Source organism: Rissa tridactyla, chromosome 7 (genome assembly GCF_028500815.1).
Source record: "Rissa tridactyla isolate bRisTri1 chromosome 7, bRisTri1.patW.cur.20221130, whole genome shotgun sequence".
Classification (NCBI taxonomy): Eukaryota; Metazoa; Chordata; class Aves; order Charadriiformes; family Laridae; genus Rissa; species Rissa tridactyla.
Genome location: NC_071472.1, coordinates 11134595 through 11156311, shown reverse-complemented (window position 1 = coordinate 11156311; position 21717 = coordinate 11134595). Strand labels below are relative to the sequence as shown.

The 21717-nt window shown below is 48.2% G+C and overlaps 1 protein-coding gene across 1 annotated transcript in view; it reads left to right on the top strand.

Moving 5' to 3' along the window:
• Positions 1-1704: 1704 nt before the first annotated feature.
• Positions 1705-21717, top strand: part of LOC128912523 (TGF-beta receptor type-2-like) — a 34732-nt gene continuing 14719 nt past the window's right edge. Inside the window, exons 1-2 of the mRNA XM_054208574.1 lie at positions 1705-1877; positions 20921-21071. Coding sequence (XP_054064549.1) covers positions 1817-1877; positions 20921-21071 — 212 coding nt within the window. The 5' untranslated portion in view covers positions 1705-1816. The remainder of the gene's footprint in view (positions 1878-20920; positions 21072-21717) is intronic.

Sequence of the window (21717 nt, the reverse complement as noted above, 5' to 3'; positions counted from 1 at the left end):
TAATGTCTTTCTGAAAGTTTGCTAAACATTTGCTTGTCCTTAGCCCTCAAATGCCATACCTCAGCTGTTGTAACTCAGGCCAACACACCTCTTCTTGATTAATACTACAGAGCACGTAGAAAGATGCCCAGTTTGATGTAGAGACGGCCAAGCAAGGGAGAGCAATGTCGCACCTTGCCTAGGACTCGAGCCGATGTCCTCCAGGGCTGTGAGCAAGGGGCAGCTCTCCCTGTCAGGGAGACCTTTCTAGATTCCTTCTTTGAGATAGATGTCCTCTGTGTACCCCAGGTGGTACCTTCCCTTAGCACACTCACCTAGCTTTCTGCTCTGTTATCCCAGGGACACATGGCCATTTCTCCGTGGAGGATAGGCAAGTCGGAGCAGACCAAGCAAGTCTCTGCAGAGTCACGCTGGTGTAGCCATGGCATGGGAGAGATGCTTTGTATTTATCAACTGTCTGAACCTTGTCTAACACCTCTCCTTTTTCCTTTTTAAATACAAAAGAAGGGGAAAGAGATACCATTATTTAGCTCCCTAACAGAATAATCTATATAAATAATTTACAAAGCAAGTGGGTGCGGTTTATCAGAAAGACTCATACAAAGAAAGGATCTTCAAGTTCAACAGAGCAAAATGCTCACATATAGACACAAGCAGATACAGATACACTACATATCCACCACATACTCATTAATGAACTAAAAGATGAATTGTAAAAGGAGTAAATAAAAAGCTGGAGATTCACCGAATCAGAGTGCTGTGTATGCATTAAAAATTAATCAATATCAATATCAATAACTATAAAAAATTAGCCTCACCTTAGGGCAGGCATTTTGACTGCAAAAGGCCTCAATTACGACATCTCTTTCTCTGCCACACTCGATTACATTGATCATTATTTTAATGCAATCGGAAGGGTTGGGGTAGATCATAGGGCAAGAGTTTGAGGATTTTACTCCTCCTTTTGCCACTGATTGATAGCGTTAACAACCAAGGCAAGTCAGATTTCTGTTACGTTTCACAGTTTCCCTTTTGTAAGTGGGATAATATTTCTTACAAGTTTTTGTAAAGCAGTTTGAGATCTTGGGGAGAAAGCAGCTATTTAAATGCTCTATGTTATTATTTTAGGCCCTGATTCAGGAAAACATATAAGTATATGTTTAAATCCTGCTGCTTTAATGGGTCGAAAGCACCCACTTTAGGCTAAGCTCATATTGATGTGGTCTTTCTGAAAAAGCTGCCCTAAAACTTCTAATTATCCCTATTAAAAATATAGCCCGTTGAAGCTTACTTAAAAGATAGAGTTAATTTCTAAAAGGGGCAGGGGGGAAAGTAGTGAATTAATGGCAGCTCAGCATATTGAAGCATTACCTTCTGTGTTTTATTCAGAGGAGAGAGGCGTGCAGGAGTACCCATGCCTTTTTGATTAGATACATGCAGTAGACATTAGGTCCCCTTCAAAGATCCTTGGGTCGTTACGGAGCTGGGAGCAGCTCCGGGTTGTCATTGGGGAAAAAAAAAATAAAAATCAAACTCTCTTTCTCGGAGCCAGGCTTCTTCCCCCGGCTCCCCCCTCCCATATTTGTATATATTTCGAGAGGAGAGTCAGGCTTAGTTTGTTCATAAACTGCAGTTCCTGGGCGGACCCCACACACAGCTGGGCTTTAGCGGCTGGATCCGCCTTCCCGGCAAGCCTGGCCGGGAGCCTCGCAAACTCGGGGCTCTGGGCTTGACAGCAGAAAGGCAGGAGACTGGCTGCACCGAGGGAAGATGAATTGGTCAATGCCGTGAAGCCGGGCTTCTGGTCGCTGGCGGGATGCAGAAAATGGGTTACTGGAGGAGACTGGGTCTGCTTTCCTTACTGCTGCTCTCCTTCTGTAAGTAGAAAAAAAATGTTTCTGGTTAGACAACGTTAAGCAACATACTCCGAGAGAGGCTGTTTATTTTTCCTTCCTCCAGCAAAATAGCTAATCTTTGATTTCTCCCCTGACAGCAATTAGCTGGAGGATTGGAAATAGCAGAGAGTTGAGTAGAATACGCTGCTACGACTGCATCAGCTGTGTATTTCTCTTTCGGCGAAGGGCGAGCGATTGCCTTGGTGGAAAGCGCTGCGTGCTCGCTTGGAGCAGCTCGCAGATGTCAGTGTTTACAGCGCAAAAATATATATAGGTCAGCATTACTTGTTGGAAGTTTTTATTTTATTGAGGGAGATTAAAAGCAACTGAAGTGCACCGCTGAACGATCTGGCTTCGACAGTGTCCAGATGTGGTGAAGTTTGCAGCTTAGAACTTTTATCAGCCCCGGTTTATGCGCAGAATTAATCGAACTATTAAAGAAGGAAAGAAGTGGGGAGAGGGGGAGGAGAAGTGTCTTTGCAACAACATCTGGTTATTCGGCAAACCTTTCCAGCACTTACGTAAAGGTTTCTTTGTAATAAGTGCCCTGTTTAGGTTTTGATAGCACTTCTTCAATACTGTAGATAAAACCCTCCAGCAGCACTTGAAAATGTGCCCATCCATGGTTTAACTTCTCTTGTTTATATCTTGACGATTGTTTCATAACAGGGAATAGATTTGTATATAAGTGAGTGTTATATACACATCTCCTAAGTATGTGTGTGTATCTTTCTGTATATACAGTGCCTATGTGTATGTATACATACATATATCCCTATATAGTATATATTTATGTATTTGCACGGACAATGGCACTTTTTGCAGTGAACTCTTTTACAAACACAGACCCGTTCCCTTTGCTATAGGAATTTCAGTGCAACTAAAATTGCTTTTTGCTCAAAGCGATGAAATAGGATGTTTATAATTCCAGTATTTTTGCAACCAAATGAAATAACTGGGGGCAGGGATCTGTATCTGCGTTCACTTTACATGGGTCCCCCTATCTACAGCAACAGGGAATGAAAGAATATGATCGGTCGGTAATTTGGGTGTAGGCAAATACAAGCCTTGGTGCAACTGGTGAAGCACAGAAGACCCAGATGGGGGATTTGGGACATAAAGTCTGGTTGATTTTTCAAAAAGTTGCGGAGGTATGTAGTATTCATTATTGTAGATAATACCCTAAAGTGTGGTTTGAAATGTAGGATGCTATACCGATAACATCCTACTAAATTAATCACATTTGGAGCAGTACTGAAGGAATTACTACAAGGTATTATTTAATGCACAGTCTTGGGTTGTTTTTGGTAAGAAAGAAGACCACTAATTATCCTTCAGAAATACCTAATTTTGGAGTTATTTAACTTATGGTTTCCTTTTTCTGAAAGGCAAGGTTTTAATCTGAAAGAAGCCAAACCAAAACATATCATGATTACTAAGTTCATCTGAAAGGTTATGTGAGTGATATGATGACAAAATTTGCCTCCGTATGGGGAAAAAAAAAATAAGCCAAGGCTTGCTCCCTCTGATTCAGCTCAACAATGGTATAGGTTTTCTGGGGCTACATCCACTTCCCTTGCGTATCGTGTTATGATCGACCCTGCGGTCATTCTGAGACAGTTAAAGTATTCTGGGAGCCCACTTTGCATTGACATTAAGAGAGGAGGGAACAGCAAGTGCCCGAAAATGACAGAAAGTACACGTTCAGCTGGTCTTCAAGCAACAAATCCCACCGCTCGTTCAGCCCCTCTTTAAAGAGTGACAGCGCTGGCCTGGGGACAGCAGCAAAGTTGCTCTTCTTAGCAGAGAGATTTAAGACTTACCATAGAGAACATGGCGTAGATCGCATCTTAGGTGTCCCAGAGTAACTCCCTTGAGGCCAGCCGAGCATCTTCAGGGACTTTGCTGCTCTCCCTAAGAGTTTACACCAGGGCAGCAGAGACCCCAGTTTGGGCTCCACGCTGCCTGTCTCTATCCCTTTAATCACCAACATGGTCAAGAGGTCATCAGACAGCACATCTGACCACTTTTGTCCGTACGTGGATGAAAAAAGGTGGTGGAAAAAAGGACTGTAGTCTGACAGACCACTAAAATTTCAGCTACTGGATTTCCCTAATTCTTCCTGGCCACCTCTAGCAAGGCTTCAAAATACCTACCCTTAAATTTCTCCCCAGTGGCTTTGTCTGCTGAGGGCAGCATTTTTGCATGTCTTTCTCAGCAGAAGGTGCAGACAGGAGCTGTAGCTGGACCACTGCTAACCCAAACCCTCACGCAGGGGAGCGGTTCTGGATCTACCTAGCGCAGGACAAAAAGATGCAGGATCATTCAGGATTAGAAAACCTGTCTTGCACTGCGGGGATGAAGGCTTTCAGTGTCTTTATTTTGGCCAGGAGAGAGTTGGGAGGTGTGCTAGTCATCATCTGTAACCAAGTCCCAGAGAGATGCTTTCTGGCAGAGGGCTTCCTCTTCTGTGGGGCAGAGGAAAAACAAGATTTACACGCTGGAAGCTGAAACCGAGCACTTTTGTGTTAGAGCACAACACAGTAAAGTTGTTCCAGCAGGTAATTACTCAGGCTCAGGATGTGGTGGATTTTTGTTGCTCAAAGCCTTCAATGACTACAAGACTACCTGCTCGGTGGACTATAACCTGGAAGCTACAGACGTGTTATAGGGATTACTATATTGTGCACATGGAAACACTCTGGCCTTAAAGTTAATAATTAGTTTTCCTGCCCTGTTTTGCATCAGAATCAGGAAAGTCTCCCTCATGTCAGGATTAGGGCTCAGGTCAGGCCACGCAAGCATGGGGCTGAGCAAAATCTCGTCTCATGGAGAGGAGAGAAAAGCACCACAATTCTCTGAGCTGTTGAGACAACCTCAGAAAACGTGAGCTAAGTGTCACTGGTGAGACAACAGCTCTTGGGGCACGAAGAGCCCCAGGAGCCCGGCAGAGTGCCTTTGGGCATCCAATCTCCAAAAGAGGACATGAAACTCAAAATCTGCCAGGGCACGTAGCACTTACCAAGGGAGAGCTGTACCCCATGGGACCTGCTGAAGCTCCAAAGAAAGAGAAAGAGGATTTGTGAAACAAGAAAAGGCTGTGGGTCTGCTGCCCCAAGTCCAGAGCTCCCAGATCCTGCCCTGGGTCCAATTCCCCATAACTCATTTCCCCATTAAAATGCTGTCCCACTAAAATATCCTGACATTTTTCGCTGTGAGTCTCCTGGGGTCCCTTTGCCATGGTCCCTCAAGGCCCTTTGATGGCTCCGCAGAGAGCGCATTCGAGGGGGTATCTCTTGGTAGGTGGTGGCTCTCTGAAGCCATATGCTCTTTCCTGCTTGCACAAACCAGCCCCTGTTCCTCCACTGAGCCTCTTCAGCTAAACATATAGAGCGTATATAATTCATAAATCATGACAGGGAGCTCCGGGACTGTCAGAAAAACATCTCCGGCTTTTGATCTGCTCAAGAAATCTCTGACCTATCCCAGGCTCCTCAGGCAGCTCGTTCAAGAAGTTGGCCTCTTATTTCTAAGGTCACCAGAGCTAAATCCAGGGGCTGTAGTGACTCCTCGGGCAGAGGAGCTATCGGGATTGCACCCCAACACCAACCCACACACTGTTCAGGAACACAAGGTGAAACCTGAGCTGGCGAGAGGACGAGGGAAAGAAGGGGATGAAGGAAGAGTCACCCTCTGTTTCACAGGCAAATACATCCATTTGCAGAAAGGGGCTTTGCAGGCCCAGGGCTGAGCCGGAGCAGGGAGCAGACCTCTTCTCCCAGGCTACGCTGCACACAGAGGTGGGTGCTGCCCGCTCCAGGACACATGGCCGCAGGGCTGGTTATGACAGTCCTTGTCAGGTAGCATCATATTATGCTTTGGTGTTGTTTTAAGACAGCCAAAACACCAAGAAAGAAATTATCACCCTCAAAACAAAGCAAGAGGCTGCAAGGGCCTCATGTTGGCTGGGTGCAATTAGCTGTGTTGGGAGCAGGCACAGCATCCCATTGCCTGAAGAAGATTCTGCATCCTACCATGAGGCTAAATAAGAACAAAGTTGCAACAAATTCCCCAGTTAGGAAATAAAAGCACAAGAAAAACCTTGACAATGCAAAACTGGGGTCCTTTGCAGTGTTGCAAGTGGCATGAGACTCAGGAAGCAAAGTGATAGATTATTTTGAATTCACCTTTACACTTCTCCAAACCTGATACTACAGTTTCAGCCCTTGGTGTAAATTAGACTAACTGCATGCTAAGGAAGCTGGCAGTACAGCTATGCCAGATTTATGAAAGCGGGCATTTCCTCTCCCCTTGCGTCTCCACCTTTGCTCAGACTTGAGACGGGCTGGTCATCATTAAAGCTGCTCAAATCTGTATTTTAGTGGGGGGCTTTGTGGAGGAAAGTCCTTTCTGAAATATGATTCCATGGGACTTGAAATTAAAACACACCATTTTCTCAAAAAAACGCACAACCAAAGCTGATTTTTACTGGTGTTATCACTATTTAACAATGGTCACAAAGACATTTTTGTGTACTAGTAGTAAAAAAGTTCAGCCAGCTGCAATCATGATACTTGTTACTCCCATTAGAGATGGAGTCCTGAACAGATGTATCCCACATATTCACTGAATACGCAGAAAACAAACATTGGCATTGAAAACAGGTGACTGGGGGCTTTTATTCTGAGAAAGTATTCAACTCTACTGCCTGTCCTCCACAGCCTTATATTGTTCCATGTTTTGCTCTGCCGAGTTTATTTCCTCAGGACGTTATTTTCCTCTCCCCTTAGTGATAACTCTTTGCAATAACATTTGCTTTCAGCCAGGCTCCATAGTGTTGCAACTTGCCATAAACTAATGAACTCTCCCATAGATTGTCGTGTTTTCAAGGAAGCGCAACATCTGATCTTTTTATTAAAAAAAAAAAAAAAAAAAAACCAAAACGAAAAAAACAGTCCCACCAAGGAGACAAAATCAGCAGCTCCCACACACTTTGCTCTTCTCACATCTAGCGTTCAGCGCTGTGTGCCAAGTGAAAGCCTCGCGCTGGAAGGGGCCTCCATCTAGAGGGGAGATAACACCACAGATGGCTGCCGGCCTTATCAAACCTGTGGATTACAGCTATATTATCTCCATGCAGGACCCCAACTGTGGGATAACATTTCCTTAGGGATCTTCAGGGGGAAATGAAGGGGTGGCTGAAGGCTGTCTTGGCCCCACTCGCATGCATATCCCTGAATTCAGAGATGATGGTTGTGATCCTGCCTCCGGAAAGGATCTGTAAGGTCCATCAGAGTCATATTTCTTGTTCGTCAGTTGGTTCATCTTTTTGTTACAGCCCATGCAGGGCTGAAGCTCTCCTGCCAGCTGCTGGTAGCTGTCAAGCTTTTAGGAGAAGTGGGAGAGCCTGCTTATCGTGCAGTCCCCTCTGCAGCCCGTGCTCCCACCAATTACGCTGCTCCAGGACATACCCTTTCATGGAGCCGTTCCACTGCAGTGTTTTGCTTCCCATTGATAAGCCAGGAACACGCCTGACAAATGACAGCTGATTTATACCACAGCAAATGCATCTCGGCATTGGGGCAATTAATGTGTCCAGCTGTCCACCGCAGCCTGCCGCGCTGCACTGGATGGAGGGCTATCGCCCACGTGGATTCCAGCATCTCTGAGGATATACCCCAACCTAAGCGTTACCCTTGACTAGACAGGATAATTTACAGCTGGACTCAAGATTAAAATAATAATTTTTTTTTTTAAAAAGTCATTTTCAACATTTCCGCTGTGCAATTTGCAGCTATCAGCAGGAGCAAGCTGTAATGGGGAGCTGACGTGCGGCTCCAGTGGTGGCAGCTGCTGGGTGTCACTTTGCAGAGTCTCATGCTCCAGTTCAACCCACGCCTTGGCCATGATTCTGGAAGTGGTTGAAGCAGTGTGGTACTGGGCATACTCTGCCTGTGGCAAAACCTCTCACCTTGCCAGGCTATGGATGGAGATGTTCCCTTTAGCTCCATGTCCTTTACTCTGTGCTGGATCCAAAACTCCAACTCTTCTGGGTAAGTGGAGGTCCAAAGAAAGCCATCCCCAGCAGCTTCCACCCCAGCTCCAGAGTCAGTGGTGATGAGGCCCAAAGGTATCTGAAGGAAACTCCTGTCCACCTTCACTCAGCCTGCAAAGAGCTGTGGTTCCTCCCACTGCAGCATGTGACGGCAAGTCCTCTGACCATGCGCGTCACATGACACGTGACCATGTGCCTCCAGGACCATCACACCCTAATACATCCTCTGCATGCAAACCAGCTTGTGCCAGAAACTGGAACCAGGGCAACCATGGCAGTCAGCAAAGAGGGCTGGCTGGTTGCCCTGGTCTGGTGTCCAGGTGGGGCTGAGCCCTGAAGCTGTCACCTGAGGTGACACCAGCTGATGTGATCTGATCATTGATAAGGCATCTCCTTGCCCCAATATCTGAGCATCTCCTAATCTTTTCAGTTCCCCCAACATCCCTGTGAAGATGTTCCCTCTGGGAAAAATACATTTCCCCCCCTGGGAAGTTCCTGCCCTTCTGGTTGTTACACCACTAAGAGGGGCCCTTTCCTTAGATCAACAATGCAATATCCTGAGATTTTGATACTGATCCCTCGTCACTTCATCCACTTCAAACCAGAAGGCTTGCCTGTGTCCAGCATTGCCTTGGGGCACCGTGCACCCCATCAGAAAGACGATACAGCCAATATGAGTTCACACTGTGCCTGACACTGGAAATCCAGAGAAGACTTTCTTCTCTTTTCCTGCAAAATCAGGAACTTGGCCCCCTTCCCAGGAATGGTTCTTGGTAGTACACGAGTACAAGCGCTGCTAGGGTCTTTACAATTAATACTGTTAAAGACATTTCTTTTAAAAGATCCATTGGTGTTTTCAGGTGGATCGGTTAATAAAATGCTACCTGTGCCCTGACAAGTGTTTGACAGAGCAGGTTGCCAGTCAACACAGCTGAGACACGATGAAGAACATCTGTCTGATGTTGCTTGATGAAACTGCCTGCCTGGGAGACTCTAAACACCAGCATCCAGCATGGAAGAAACTGAATCAGCCGCTGTCTTGCTGCGTAAAGCATTTTTTCCATGCTAGATCTATCCCAAAATTAGCCCCAACCAGTCAACGATAGCAAATAAGACCCTTCTTCTTACAATGGGAAGTGACACACAGAGCCATAAGCAAGGAGCAGTTGAATGAATCATCCTTCTTCAAATAGACCCAGGGTACAAGCGTCCACAGAAATAAGACCAATGGATCCCTTGGGAGCTCAGTTCCTGCCATGCCTTTTATATGTCAAAAGGCACTTGGTGGTGCTAGAAAATGGTCGCAGACGTTCCCACCAGAGGCACAGGGTATTTGCTTGGGGGCGAGATCTCCCCAGCACATGTTTACTCTCATTTTGTGTATTTGCCCTGTGCTCACCTGTTTGTAAAAGCGCGGCACACGCTTTTCTCTCCCCCTCGCTGGGGCTATTTCCTCTGCAACAGGCGGTGGCTTGGCAGGCAGCTCTTGGGCAGAAGTACTGCTCAACGATATGCAGACCACGGCACGCTTCGGGAGGTGCCCTGGGGCAGGGCGCTAGGTTGCAAAGGCACTGTGCTACTGTGAAATTATGAGATCTCAGAGTGGGAGATGGCGAACGGAGAACATTGCCCTCTTTGCCCGTTCCTCCATGCTTTGCCCCATGCACCTCGTCCCCTCCATCCGTCGAGGCTCCCTGGAGCTCTGCTGCAGCTCTGCCCAGGGGCTGGGACCTGTGGGAACCTTCTCCTGCAAGAGGGGTCTCTGGAGAGGCATCATGCAGACACACAAGCTCTCAGTACTTCTGTGTGCAGAGAAAAAGCACTTCAGTCCCTGTCAACAGGACTCTCTGTCCCATCCCTGCAAAAATTCCCTTCCAAAGACCTGCCACCTCTGCCCTCCTGCCATAGCGCTCTCCTGCTTTAGAAAAATGCCAAAAATTCAAGCAGAATTCAACCTTATTGGGCAGCGCTTTTTGGTAGGTTACAACACAAGCTCCTTAAAAGATTTTTTTTTTTAAGAGATTGAGAAAGAAATGAAAGAGAAGAACATACCATCTATTTATGCGCTAAATGTGGGACGCTTTAGGAAAAGCAAGAAAGTTTTTAGCGTCTGTAATCCAGGCTAGCCTCAAGTTCAAGTTCCCTCTGACAGCACAAATTACTTAATTACTGTTAGATCTGGTCTAAATGAGGACAAAACTCAACTCTACGTAATAATTTTAGCAGACATAAAAAACAGGCAGTGCTGGAACAACTTGATGACAGCACATTGATGGAGAATTAACAGAGCATCTCTGCCTCAGCAGCTCATCGCACAGTCCCTTGCAAGCCCCGCTTCTCCTCGAGGAATCAAAATAATACAAACACAAAAAAAAATACAAACTAGTCAATCACAAAAAGTCAACCCCAGATATGAAGAGCAGCGCCGATCTGATGTCTCTTTGTGGGCTCATCAAAGTCCTTCTAGCAGATGGTAAACCGAACGTGTGCCAGGAATTTCAAACACTCCTCAGGAAGTTCATCTAAATCATCAGTAAACCATTTGCACTTAAAACAGAGCAAACCCTGTTGCCCAAATGTGACCCAGATAATGTTTCTGATGTGTTTACCTATTTGGACGATATCTTTAAATTTCCACTTCTGTATATTCACAGAGATCCAGGATTCCTGCAGAGCCTGAAAAATATACATAAATCTGAATTCCAGAGCATAATATGATGATAATAGTAAAAAAAACCAAACCAAAACAAAACTGCTGAGCAGTAGTTTTGCTTGAATCGCAGTAGTCAAGACAGAATGACATCTGTAACCGACTTGCAGCTCGCTTTCCTGCGCTGCTAGGTTCATTGCTGCTGCTTTTTCTGTGTTGAGAGAGGGACTCATCTCCGCTGCATCTCCCTGAGAAGGAGATGCAGAAGCTGCAGTTAAATAAACCAGATACAGGATAGACTGTTGGTGGCTCTGGAGAAACAAGACCAACAGAAATGATGGCAGCAGCATTGTGGAGTCAGTTGGCTCTTACCTTCTGCCTTTCAGCTCCCAGACCTGCAAGGGCTGGTAAATCCTCAGCAATTTCTGCAACGACTTGCAACAAGATGAGCTCAAACCACCCGTGCGTGGCCAGGCTGTGGCTCCTTCTCTCAACCAGCGTGGGAGGTGGAAAGAAGGGACTCATTTTTAAAACCGGGATTTAGTCAAAACCGGATCGCTGCAAAGCGTTCTTCAAAGGGCTGAAATGCCAGAGCCCTCTGAAAACGTGGCGTGTGAATCCCCAGTCATGAGAAAGCACTTTCCATGGAGGACGTGTCAGCTTAGCCCTCTGCAAACCCCACCAGCAGCCTACGCACACCACGCCGTGGCGTTTGCTAATGCGTTACTTTACCCTGCAAAGCCCCAGATAAGCAGAGGCGCCGGCAGAGCTGCTAAAATTACTTATGAACGTTGTCCTCAGCAGTTTTCCCCCTCCTCAGGCCCTTCCCCTTGTGCACCATCTGGGCTGGTAGGAGTTGCTGTGGTGGTGGGGCCATGGTGTGGTGCTGGTGGAGGTAACCGCACGGGACTGGGTGTATATATGGTTTTTCCTTGGGATGACCCCCAACTCTGGGGGTTTTTTCCCCTCCCAGACCCCACATCTTTTGTTCAGGCTGTGCTGCCAGCATGGCTTGCTCTCTCAGGGCTTTTCCAATGTCACACGTGGGTGGGAATGACAGCAAAAGATAAGACAGAGAAAAGAATAGGGGCAATAGGTGCAACGAAAGGGAATTATTGCACCTTTAGACACAGGATGGCCCTGAGTCTTGGTTTGCATCATAGTTCCACACGTTTGCCTTTCATAGCCCGGTACATACCCAGCAGCTGCCAAATGCCTAATGGGACAAGTACAGTTATTACCAGGCAAACTCACAGCTGCTTTTTCCTGCCAGGGCAGTTTTTGCCCAGCGCGGTAATGGCTTTGGAGGTACCGGCTGTAGTTACACAGCAACCCGCGACACCCAGCATGCACGGGGCACTTAGGGAGTGAAAAAACCCTGTTTTAAGCTGCTGTTCTGTGTGACTTGAGGGACTCTTGTGCTAATCTTCAACCTTCCCTTGGGCCATCTTTTTGAAGAAGGCTGTGGGGCTTTGAGCACTGCAAGTTCCTGCAGAACCCATCCCTGCTCGTCTCCTAAGGGCATAAGTGAGCCTCCAAAATGGATGACAAACTCCTAACTTGTGGGTTCCCTCCTGCTTTTAGGACAACTTTGCTCATCTAGCGAGTTGGCACAAGGCTAGGGGTGGTGGTGACACCCACGTGGAGCTGCGAACTTGCTCACCAGCATCGTCTTCAGGGATGTCCCGTCCTGCCCCTTCACCACCCATCGTCTGCCCCTGGGATCACGGCTTGGTGACACCTTTATGTGCAAACTGCAGCCTGGCAAGTGGCAAACGCTGTTACATGATCCATCAGCCCAGCCAGGCCTAACTCAGCAGCTCAGCTTAACTTGGACCTAGGTAATTGGGTGAAGCAGATGCTTGGGTGCCTTAGGGGCTTACTGACAAATAATACAAATAACATGCAACGGGCTGTCCCCCAGCCACCGACTTTACTGGTGTTTCAGTATGGATTCAGAAACACACACAACATTTTCAGACGTTGCTGAATGTTTCAAAGACAACTGAGGAAAACGAACAAAATGGTACAGGGTCTGTGTTTTATCCATTCCGTGTACCTCCATCCTCAGCTTAACCTCTCAGGGTGCAAACTGGTGTTAATGGGAAGTACGCTGCCTGTAACACCAGAAAGAAGAGCGCTCCTGAAAGAGCTTGAGTTCAGAGTATAATGGGGGTATAGTTTTTGCCTCACCTGGTACTTAGAGTCCTTCCAAAGCTGAGCAAAGGCAGAGCATTCTCCCCGTCACGTTGGGTCGGGTCCTGCTGGGCTTCGGGACCTCAGGGCTGCAGGGCTGGCTTGCTTTGCTTTTCAAATTTTAATCCCAAACTTCATTGGCGAGTAATTTTCACATTTGAAGGAGTTCTCCTGCTAAAAGTCAAAGAATATGCCAGTGTAACACATTTCAAGGAGCAGCAGAAATCCACAAAGATGCTTAAAAATAATTAAGTAAACTTTATCTTAATTGTTTCATGCAGGGAGTAAACAGAGAGGATTTGCTTGTAACGCCCTGTCATGTATGACATGCACTTTTTCCATAGTTCTTTTCTAATGGGTTTCATGAGAGCCTGGATGCAAAGTAGCTGCGTGGAGAGGGGGAGGATCCTCCAGGAATTGCTTTGCATGTGGAAATGAATTTCAGTTCAGCCACTTCAGACCATTATTTTTTTTTTTTTTTGTTTACTTTCCACGGACATGAAATCAGCTGCGATTGCGTCGCATGCGGGATTGGTTAGCCGGTTACATAATGCTTAATAAATCCAAGAGAAATAATATAAAACACATCGCCCAGTCTGGGAAGAGTAACAGTATCTCAGCCGGTGTCACTAACCCACCCAGGCCTGGCATCAGCGAAGCATCTGATCCGATGCTGGGGGGATGCAGGGCTGCGCCGCTGCGTGATAGATGCGATTAGGAAAAATGCTTGTGGCATGTTTACAAGCCTTGAAGACGGACAGATTGCCTGGGCAGACGGCGTGTAATGGTACGGGTATATCGAAAAGCAGAGCTCACGCTCCTTTGAGAGGAGCTCGCCCCGTCCCACAGGGCAAGGCAGGCACGTGCTCGCACGCCCAGCTCCAGCTGTATCTGCTGCTCGTGTAAGGTATTACTTCACCCTATTAATCTTCCTTCGAGTACTTCGTAGAATCGTAACAGCGCTGTCAACAGAAAGAGCAAGACTTGCTGGTTAAGTTATTTACCGCAGATTATTTCCGCAGTGGCGGTGGGAAGGAGAGAGGACATTTCGCTGAGATGCCAGGGCTGGTGGTCCCCAGGGACTGAGAGGGAAGGGAGATGACCCTGGAGGGGGCTGCCAAGCTAAATGGAAACCAGTGATGCTGAATTGCACCCAAAAAATGGGGTGTGCAGGAAGAGTGCGGGTAGCTCCAGCTCTGCAGTGCCAGCGCCCTGGTTCTCCTAGGAAAGCTGTCCGACCCAGGGGTACCTTGACCTGGGCACCCTCCACCGCTCCATTGCACAGAGGATCAGCTTTTCTCCTCCTTTCCCACGTTCTCCTGCCTACTTTGCTTCTAGTCCCAGGGGGGACCTGCTGCCTCCTTCATCCCGTGGGCATTGCACAGAGAGATGCCCCGGTTGGCCCTACCTCTGCCATGCTGTGGTTAAAAACAACAGAGGAAAAGCTGGGGACGAAGGGGTTAATTACTACAGGCTCAGCACAAGCCAAGTCTGTAAGTGACTCCCTATTGCTATTTCGAAAAGAGGCTGCCTGGAAAGGGAAAGGAAAAAAAAAAAAGAAAAAAAAAGAGAGGTTTACTTTACAACCATCATTATTTCATCTGCAGAGTTTATACAACGGAAAATAAAAGCCAGGGTACGCGAAGTCAAATCATTTCTGTTTCATTAATGGTATGGAAATCGTTTTGTTTTTATAGGGGAAAAACAAATGTGAACTTGATGTGTATGTGTGTGTGTGTGCGCGCACATGCAGCTCCCTTCATTGCAAAGGGCAGAGCAGTGAAATCCAGAAATAAAAAATGACTCAGAGGCCGTAGGATCTATGAGTCAGTTGCGCTGTTGTTGTTTTTAAACACAAGCAAGAGCACAATATGGCAGATAATTGCCCGTGCAGCCCTCCCGTCGCAGCACGCCGGCTCCCTGCTACCTGCGCCAGCGGTGGGCACCGGCCGGACTCCGCACGGCACCCACATCTAGGGACAAACCAGGGCCCAGAGGAATGGACAGTGGGTTATCCCAGCAGGAGCAGCTTTCGGGGGACAGAAAGTGAAATCTGGGGGCAGGAAACTTGAGATCTCCTGGAGGGGAAGCGTCTTGCCACGGGTGGAAGAAAGGGGTCCCATGCGCTGCCTGATTTCAGTGCTTTGGGCAAGATGGGCTGTTGTGGTGGATGGAGGAGATGAGCGGCTCCCAAGGCAGATAGAGGACCATGGGGGTCAGTCCTCACCCACAGGCACAGACATCAACTGACCGAAATGAAAGAGAAACCGCTCCGGCCAAATCCTCCCCACCGGGCATCGCCTCGCTGGCCCTGGCACTCTGGCTCACCCAGGTGGTGCCAGCTTTGCTGGGACATGACCCTGGGGTACCTCTGTGTGAAACATCCCAACACCCCAACAGTGGAGTCGACGCGTAGACGACTTGAGAAAGGTACCTGAGAAATACCGGAGATTACCAAAGCAGAAGGACGGACAATATTCTGCAGAGCTCGTCTATCCCGGGGGTCAAGTTAGATCATGATGTAATTTAAGCATCTGAAAGAGATTGGAGAAGTCTGCTGGTACGATCCATACCCAATTTACTTTGTAATGGGACTAAGCAGTATTTGCTAAACACTTAATTTAAAGGGATATTTTCACAAAGGAAAAATAAGTGGTGGAATAAGTCAGTTACCAGCCTGTTTGAAGAAGGTCCAACCAAACCAGAAATGTATACTGCAAGCCTTTCTGGCACCGAGAAGTGCTGGTGTCTAACACAATCAAAATCAGTCCTTTTTTTATTCACCAGGAAACATTACTGGCTCACTCCTTGCTCCATACTGTACTCTGCCAAGTACAGTATTTATTATGCAGGACGATGTGGGACCACATACCTGAGGGTAGAGCCTGGTCCTCTGAACGGAATGCAGCATGAGCGCTGCCGGGTTTCCTGGGGTAGCCAGCGGCTTGTGCCTCGCAGGGGAGAAAAAATGGGATAATAAGTTTTTTCAGCTCCATTTGGTCTGCCCTTCCTCTCCTACACAGATGAAGATACAGTGTTTGTGAAACACATGGATGGAAAAGAGTGGCCTGATACTAAAAAACTCTTTGGTTCAGCAGCTGAAAGTAGCACCAGATCCCACCACCGGAGAACAGAACTGAGATGGAGGAAGCTGAGCTCCATCCAAAATAAAAGCACAACAGCTTGAGGTCTAGCTCTAGGGAGATCCTGCAGAACTTGGGAGATCCTGCAACATCTGGGGAGATGCTGCAGTGAGACCAGAGGCTTCCCAACAGATCAGATCTAGCTCAAGCTGGAGCTGACTGCAGGAAATATGGGATCTCTGTTACACAGGTGACACTGGACAATTGCAGTGGGGAGTTCTGAACATGCATAGGATCTCTTGGAAATCAGGGACATAGTAATTACCCTGATGTAGCCCGTCCGTGGCACTGGTGGTTGCTCCATGGAGGAGACAGCTCAGGAGTAGCCTGCCAATGAAGAACACCGAGGTCTGGTGTTCTCCTGTGGGTCAGTGAGAGAGCGGAGCCCATCAGCGCGGCTGTTGTTTTAATCTTAAAAACAAGTACTGTATATAATAGGGAAGGAATTTGTTTGTTCTCGTAATAATTTTATGAGAGGCTCTGTTATGATGTAGTCATGTCACTAGCCATGGATGAAAGCCCAAGGCAAAGCCTAATCCTGAACTTGGCAGCAGACAAAGGACTCACCACTGAGCCTGGGCTCATCCAGGTAGGAAAGCGGGTCTCAGCGCAGGTTGGGTTTCCATCAGGGCACCTACCTGGGGGTTTCCAGGAGCAACGTGGCTGCAGGATTGAGATACAGGTGCTCCCCGGTCCTGCACGTAAGCCTGCTGCTGGTCAGAGAAAGCCACACAGCACAGCAGCTAATCTCCCAGGCTTTAGTCCCTCCCAGTGCAAAGCCTGGGGATTACAGGTTGACTGACCTGCGTGGAAAAGATGATGCAGAGGTCCTGGAGCTGCTGCAGTGACGGCAAGCTGGGAAACCCTCTGCAATTGCTAAGTTAGCTATCAGCCCCATCCCAAGGTGCTTAGACATACACAGAAAAAAGGGAACAGACCTCACGGTAAAGCATTTCTGACCTAAAAATTATCCATTTTTCTTTGTCCTTGAAAAATAAAAGCAATTCAAGGGTAAATTGCCCTTAAATGGTGGAAGGTGCCCTTCCACCTTGGGAGGGGGAGAGCTGGAGGGGTGTAAGCGCCTTAACATCTCACAACAAGCACTACTTTTCCTTGAGCCCATCTGGTGTTTAGTTGTCACAAAACAGTACACCAGAGAGAATATTTGAGAACTAAAACCACTCATTCTGCCCTGCAGCGAAAACGCGTTGCAAGCATGTGCCATTGCTTTGGCTACAAAATGCCTTCTCCTTCCCTGCACCATCCCTCCAGCTCCACACAGCCCAGGTTTGCTCCTTATTCATCCTCCCTGGGGACCACAGTGTGCAGAGAACCGGAGCCAAAGTTTGGTGGTGGGTGACCTATCTGCTATCTGGGGCTGCATTGGTAGGGACAAGCTAATTAGAGCCCTGTTGATCCCGCTGGGTACTTACAGCTGCAGTCACTGTTGGCAGCTGAGCACCTGGCACGCGAGCAAAAAGCTCATCTGTTGGGAGCTGACTGCTTCCGTGGCTGCAGTGACGGGACTGGTATGAAATTCTCTTGGAGAGCTGTTTTAGATGACTCTTTTATGGGGGAGAGAGGATGGGCTATTGACTACGGCGATGGTGCTTCAATGGGCCTTCAGGTGGCCAAGCGGAGATCATGGATGCCCTGTGGGCAACGGCAGGCTGGAGGTCTGCCCTAAGCCACATTGAAAAATATCCCGATGTCCTGGGGTGGTGGTATCACCCCTGCTGCTCTTGCAGGAGAGACCCAGGCACTTTTGGCATAGTTTTTTGCTTTATTCCTCTACTTGAAAATCGGCTCATATTCTCTCAGTAACCTCTCTGGGGTCTCGATTATAGATACCAGAAGACTTGATCCCGTTCTCGTGCACAAGAGAACAAGCCTTCCTATTGATAGGAAGCCAAGCTCACTGTGAGCCCACCTATCGGTGACTTCAAACCATCTTTCCAACTGTCGTTCCACAATAACTTTGACTAACTGTACTATTTATTGGCTCACATCACATCCTTATGGCTTCAATTTATTTTTGGAAAACTCAACCCACATTTAATTAGTTTATAGTTTGTTCCAAGTTTTGCTTATCCAGCTTTTTTTGGTCTTTTTTTTTATTTTTTTGAAGTTTGTATTTTGATGTTTAGCATTTGCCTTGGCAACATCTGGAACCCCTTTATGGAAGTGTATTGTTACTTTTACTGCTCGTGCAGCTTTATTAAATCATCCGAGTATTAATATTGAAAGTGTTCATCTGGGTCTAATCAGGGCCAAGATGAGTGATGTGGCAGTTAAATTGTACCTACGAGCTAATGGTTCAAGGACACAAAGTCCCAAAGAAACTTGCAGTGGGCTTTGTGCTCTTCTTTTTAGCTTCCTAGGAAAAGAGGGGGGGGGGTGGGTGAGAGATATTCCTGTTCTGACCTTTCTTGCAGAGCAGATAACAGAATCGCAGCCTGAGCTAGTTTAGAACAATTTGTCTCCAAAGAATTTTGTCCGGTTACCGCTATATTTCTGGATCTTGTTTCCATATTTAACTCTTTCATTTGCCTGGGCTTCTCCGCTCCACAGCGCAAACAACTGCCAAGTCAAGATCCCCACCACGCGCGCCAGTACAAAACTGCCGGGGACAGCGTTTTGCTCTGAGACCTCAAGCAAACTCTTGTTATAAATAAGTAAATAACATAGCCGGTGGGTATAAATACATAAATAACAAACTCCATCGCTCTTCTGCATCAGCGCCATCTACAACCTGGATTGGTTCATTTGCTCCTCCTCCGCAGTGCCCCCAAATATCCCTGGGATGATGGTGCTGAGCCTGCGGTCCTGCGGGAGCATGCTGCGAGCCCAGCACAAGCCAGGGCATGGATGAGTTGAGCTGAAGGTCTGGAAGAAGAAATAGGGCAGCAACGCCACCAGAGCACAGCCCTGGGTGTGGTAGGCCTGGGTTTTGGGGGGGGGCGGGAACCAACGTCCCTTCAATTCTCTGTTGCCACATAACAACACCCATGGAGTTTGTAGAGTGTTGTAGAAAGTTTGTGGTTGTTGCTGTAGATCAGGAGCCCCACGCAAAGGCTGGGCCTAATTAGTGATCCACCTCCAAAACTCTCATCCTCGAAAAGAGTTTTGTCCAGGATCCTGCACGTCCTGCCCCGGCAGAGTGAGGCGGGGAGACGAGGGTGGCTTGTGCTGGCTGCAGGTGCTTCAAATCCCATCTGGAATCACGATTTTGTTAGCTTACCCTAGGATGGATGTGGGGCATTGGGTCTGTTGAAGTGACCTACAAAATCCCTGGGTGCCTCGGCAAGGCCAGAGCATCCTCATGGACGAGGAGGATGCTGAGCGAGAGGCTGTGGGCAGCATCCTCACCCGCTCTGCTCCCGGCTCCCCCACCGCCTTGCACGACACCATCCCTGCTGGGTTACGTTTTAAGCCTCGCATGGGTCATTGAAACCAAAATTTCCTCCTTCCAGCCTTCAGATGCAATAGGCGTTTCTTCTGCAGCCAGGTTTCCCCTCCACCGTTAACCTTGGCCCTACGTACGAGGCCATGGGAGCTTGTAAATGGTTTATTTCTGTGTGGGAGCCTTCCAGCAGCTCTTTCACGGCCGTCTCTTGGAGGGGGGTCTGAGCTGCCAAGGGAAGCGGAGATGCTGTGGGGGCAGGCTGCGCGCCCCAGATTTGGGAAGCAGAGAAGTTAAAAATCCCTTTTTGCTGTTGGGACAATCAATACATGCGTTAAAAAGGAAGGGGACCGTAGGTTCATCTGTTGGCCATGGACGGGTCGCAGATGTGACCAACCAAGAATGCAAGAGGTTCTGCAGGTTGCCCACAGGGTGCCCGTGGGTACGCTCCTCTATCAGCGGGGCCTTGCTTGCAGGGGCTGAGGCTTTCCGAGCCACGGTCGGGGATTTTGCAGTTTGTTTCTTGTTCGAACTAAGGGCCGGTGATGGAAAACCCCTGTGGTGGCAGTGGCAGCACAGCGAGCCACCGCTGCCCTTTTCATAGGGGCTGGGAGCATCCTGCGCTCGTGGAGACGGCAGCCGGAGAAGCGCAGGTGACCCAAACCTTCAAAAACTTGGCTGCTGTAGTTCAGGTTCCTACCTTGAATGCTCCTGACTGTATTTATTTAGGTAAAAATTTATAAATATGTATTTCTACATAAGCCACTTAAGTGGCTTTTTTTTTTTTTTTAAAAGTGACATTTAGCAGCCTTAAAACAGGAAGTTTAAATTTAGCTGGGATTTATCCCTTAACTGAGCATAGTTCCTTCACCGTTTGTATAAAAACAGACATAATTTTATGCCCGTGAGATACATGGAGAGCAGCTCCACACGGGGGGCAGTTGTTCCTGCCACTGGGGCCGGCTCTGGCACTCCAGGGCAGGAGAGCGGCTGGTGCCGGGCTGGGGCAGGAGCAGTCCAGAGCTCGGGAAGTCTCAGCCCATCGTTTATTGCCGAAAACACAGATGCTCGGGGCGTGGGTGGCAAACACATTCCCTGGCTTGGGCTCCTTGAACAGGCAGAGGGAGGATGAGGAGGCAGCAGGAGAGGAGGGAGCTGCCCCGGCCAGGCCGAGCATCCCTCCCCAGCACCTCTCCCCCCACAGGGAGGGGAATAAATAAAGTCTTCAGGCACACAGAGACCTGGAGATGTCCCTTTTCGGATACTGCACGCACTCAGGATGAGGAGAGACGCTGATTTGAGCCTAGGTTGTAGAGGAAGAAGTAAACTTCCCCTTGATGATATCCAGTACGGGAAACATGGAGGGAAAAAAAACAATTCTTCGCAGCTTCCCAGGCTCTGCAAAGCATCCCTCCATCTCCTCTAGGCTTTGGCATAATCGAAAGCACATTTCACCAAGCTGTGGAGCAAAACGAAAGCTATAAACAAATGCATGGAGAAAGAGGGTCAATTCGGGCTGGTTCTCCACTGGTTGTGCGAATCGATGAAAATGCTGGTTATTTTTCCCCATCCCCGCAGCCTGCTGTGCCGGCGCCCGCCGCAGCCTGAAGACCAACCTGTGCAAGTGGTGCGACTCCACGCCGCCGGCCTGCGAGGAGAAGGTGTGCTACAGCAACTGCAACCTCAACTCCTACTGCGAGGACCCCTACGAGATCTGCGTGGCCATATGGTAAGCGGGAATCCCCTCGGCGAGGGGGGCGCACAGGGGAAAAAGGCGTTTGCGGGGCGGCAGCTCACGGGAACGCACATGTATCTAGCCCTGCCCTTGAATTATTGCCCTTGAATTGTTAAAATAATTCAGGACTTTCTCTTCCTCCCTCTTTGACTCCATTATAATCAAAATTGCAATTTGCAGTAAAAAATTATTTGGCCTGCCCTATGATTAGTTTATTTTCTAAATGAATTAAGCATTTAAGCGCCCAACAAAAAGTATGGCAAGTTTGCTGTGGGACCTCTAAACCCTCATAACTCCCTGAATTTAGCTCTACAGGCTGAACCCACTGGGCAACACCAGCAGCCTTGACCCCCAAACCCATGATCTCCTCCTGCATCAGGCTGGTGAAACCCCGGTTCACGTGCAGGGGCACAGCTGACGTCTGTCCCCATCCGGCGCATGGACGTCTGACCTGGTGCCGAACTGGGGTTTAACCTGATGGGTTTAACCCACCTCCTTCCCATCCCCAAGGAAAAGCCCTTTTCTGCTTCTCTTGGAGACGCCTGGAAGGGAAACGCAATCTTGCACTTCAGGCCAAGCGTACGCTGCATCATTTGCCCGGAAGAGTGCCTCCCCCAGCTTTTTGGTCCCCACGAGCAAA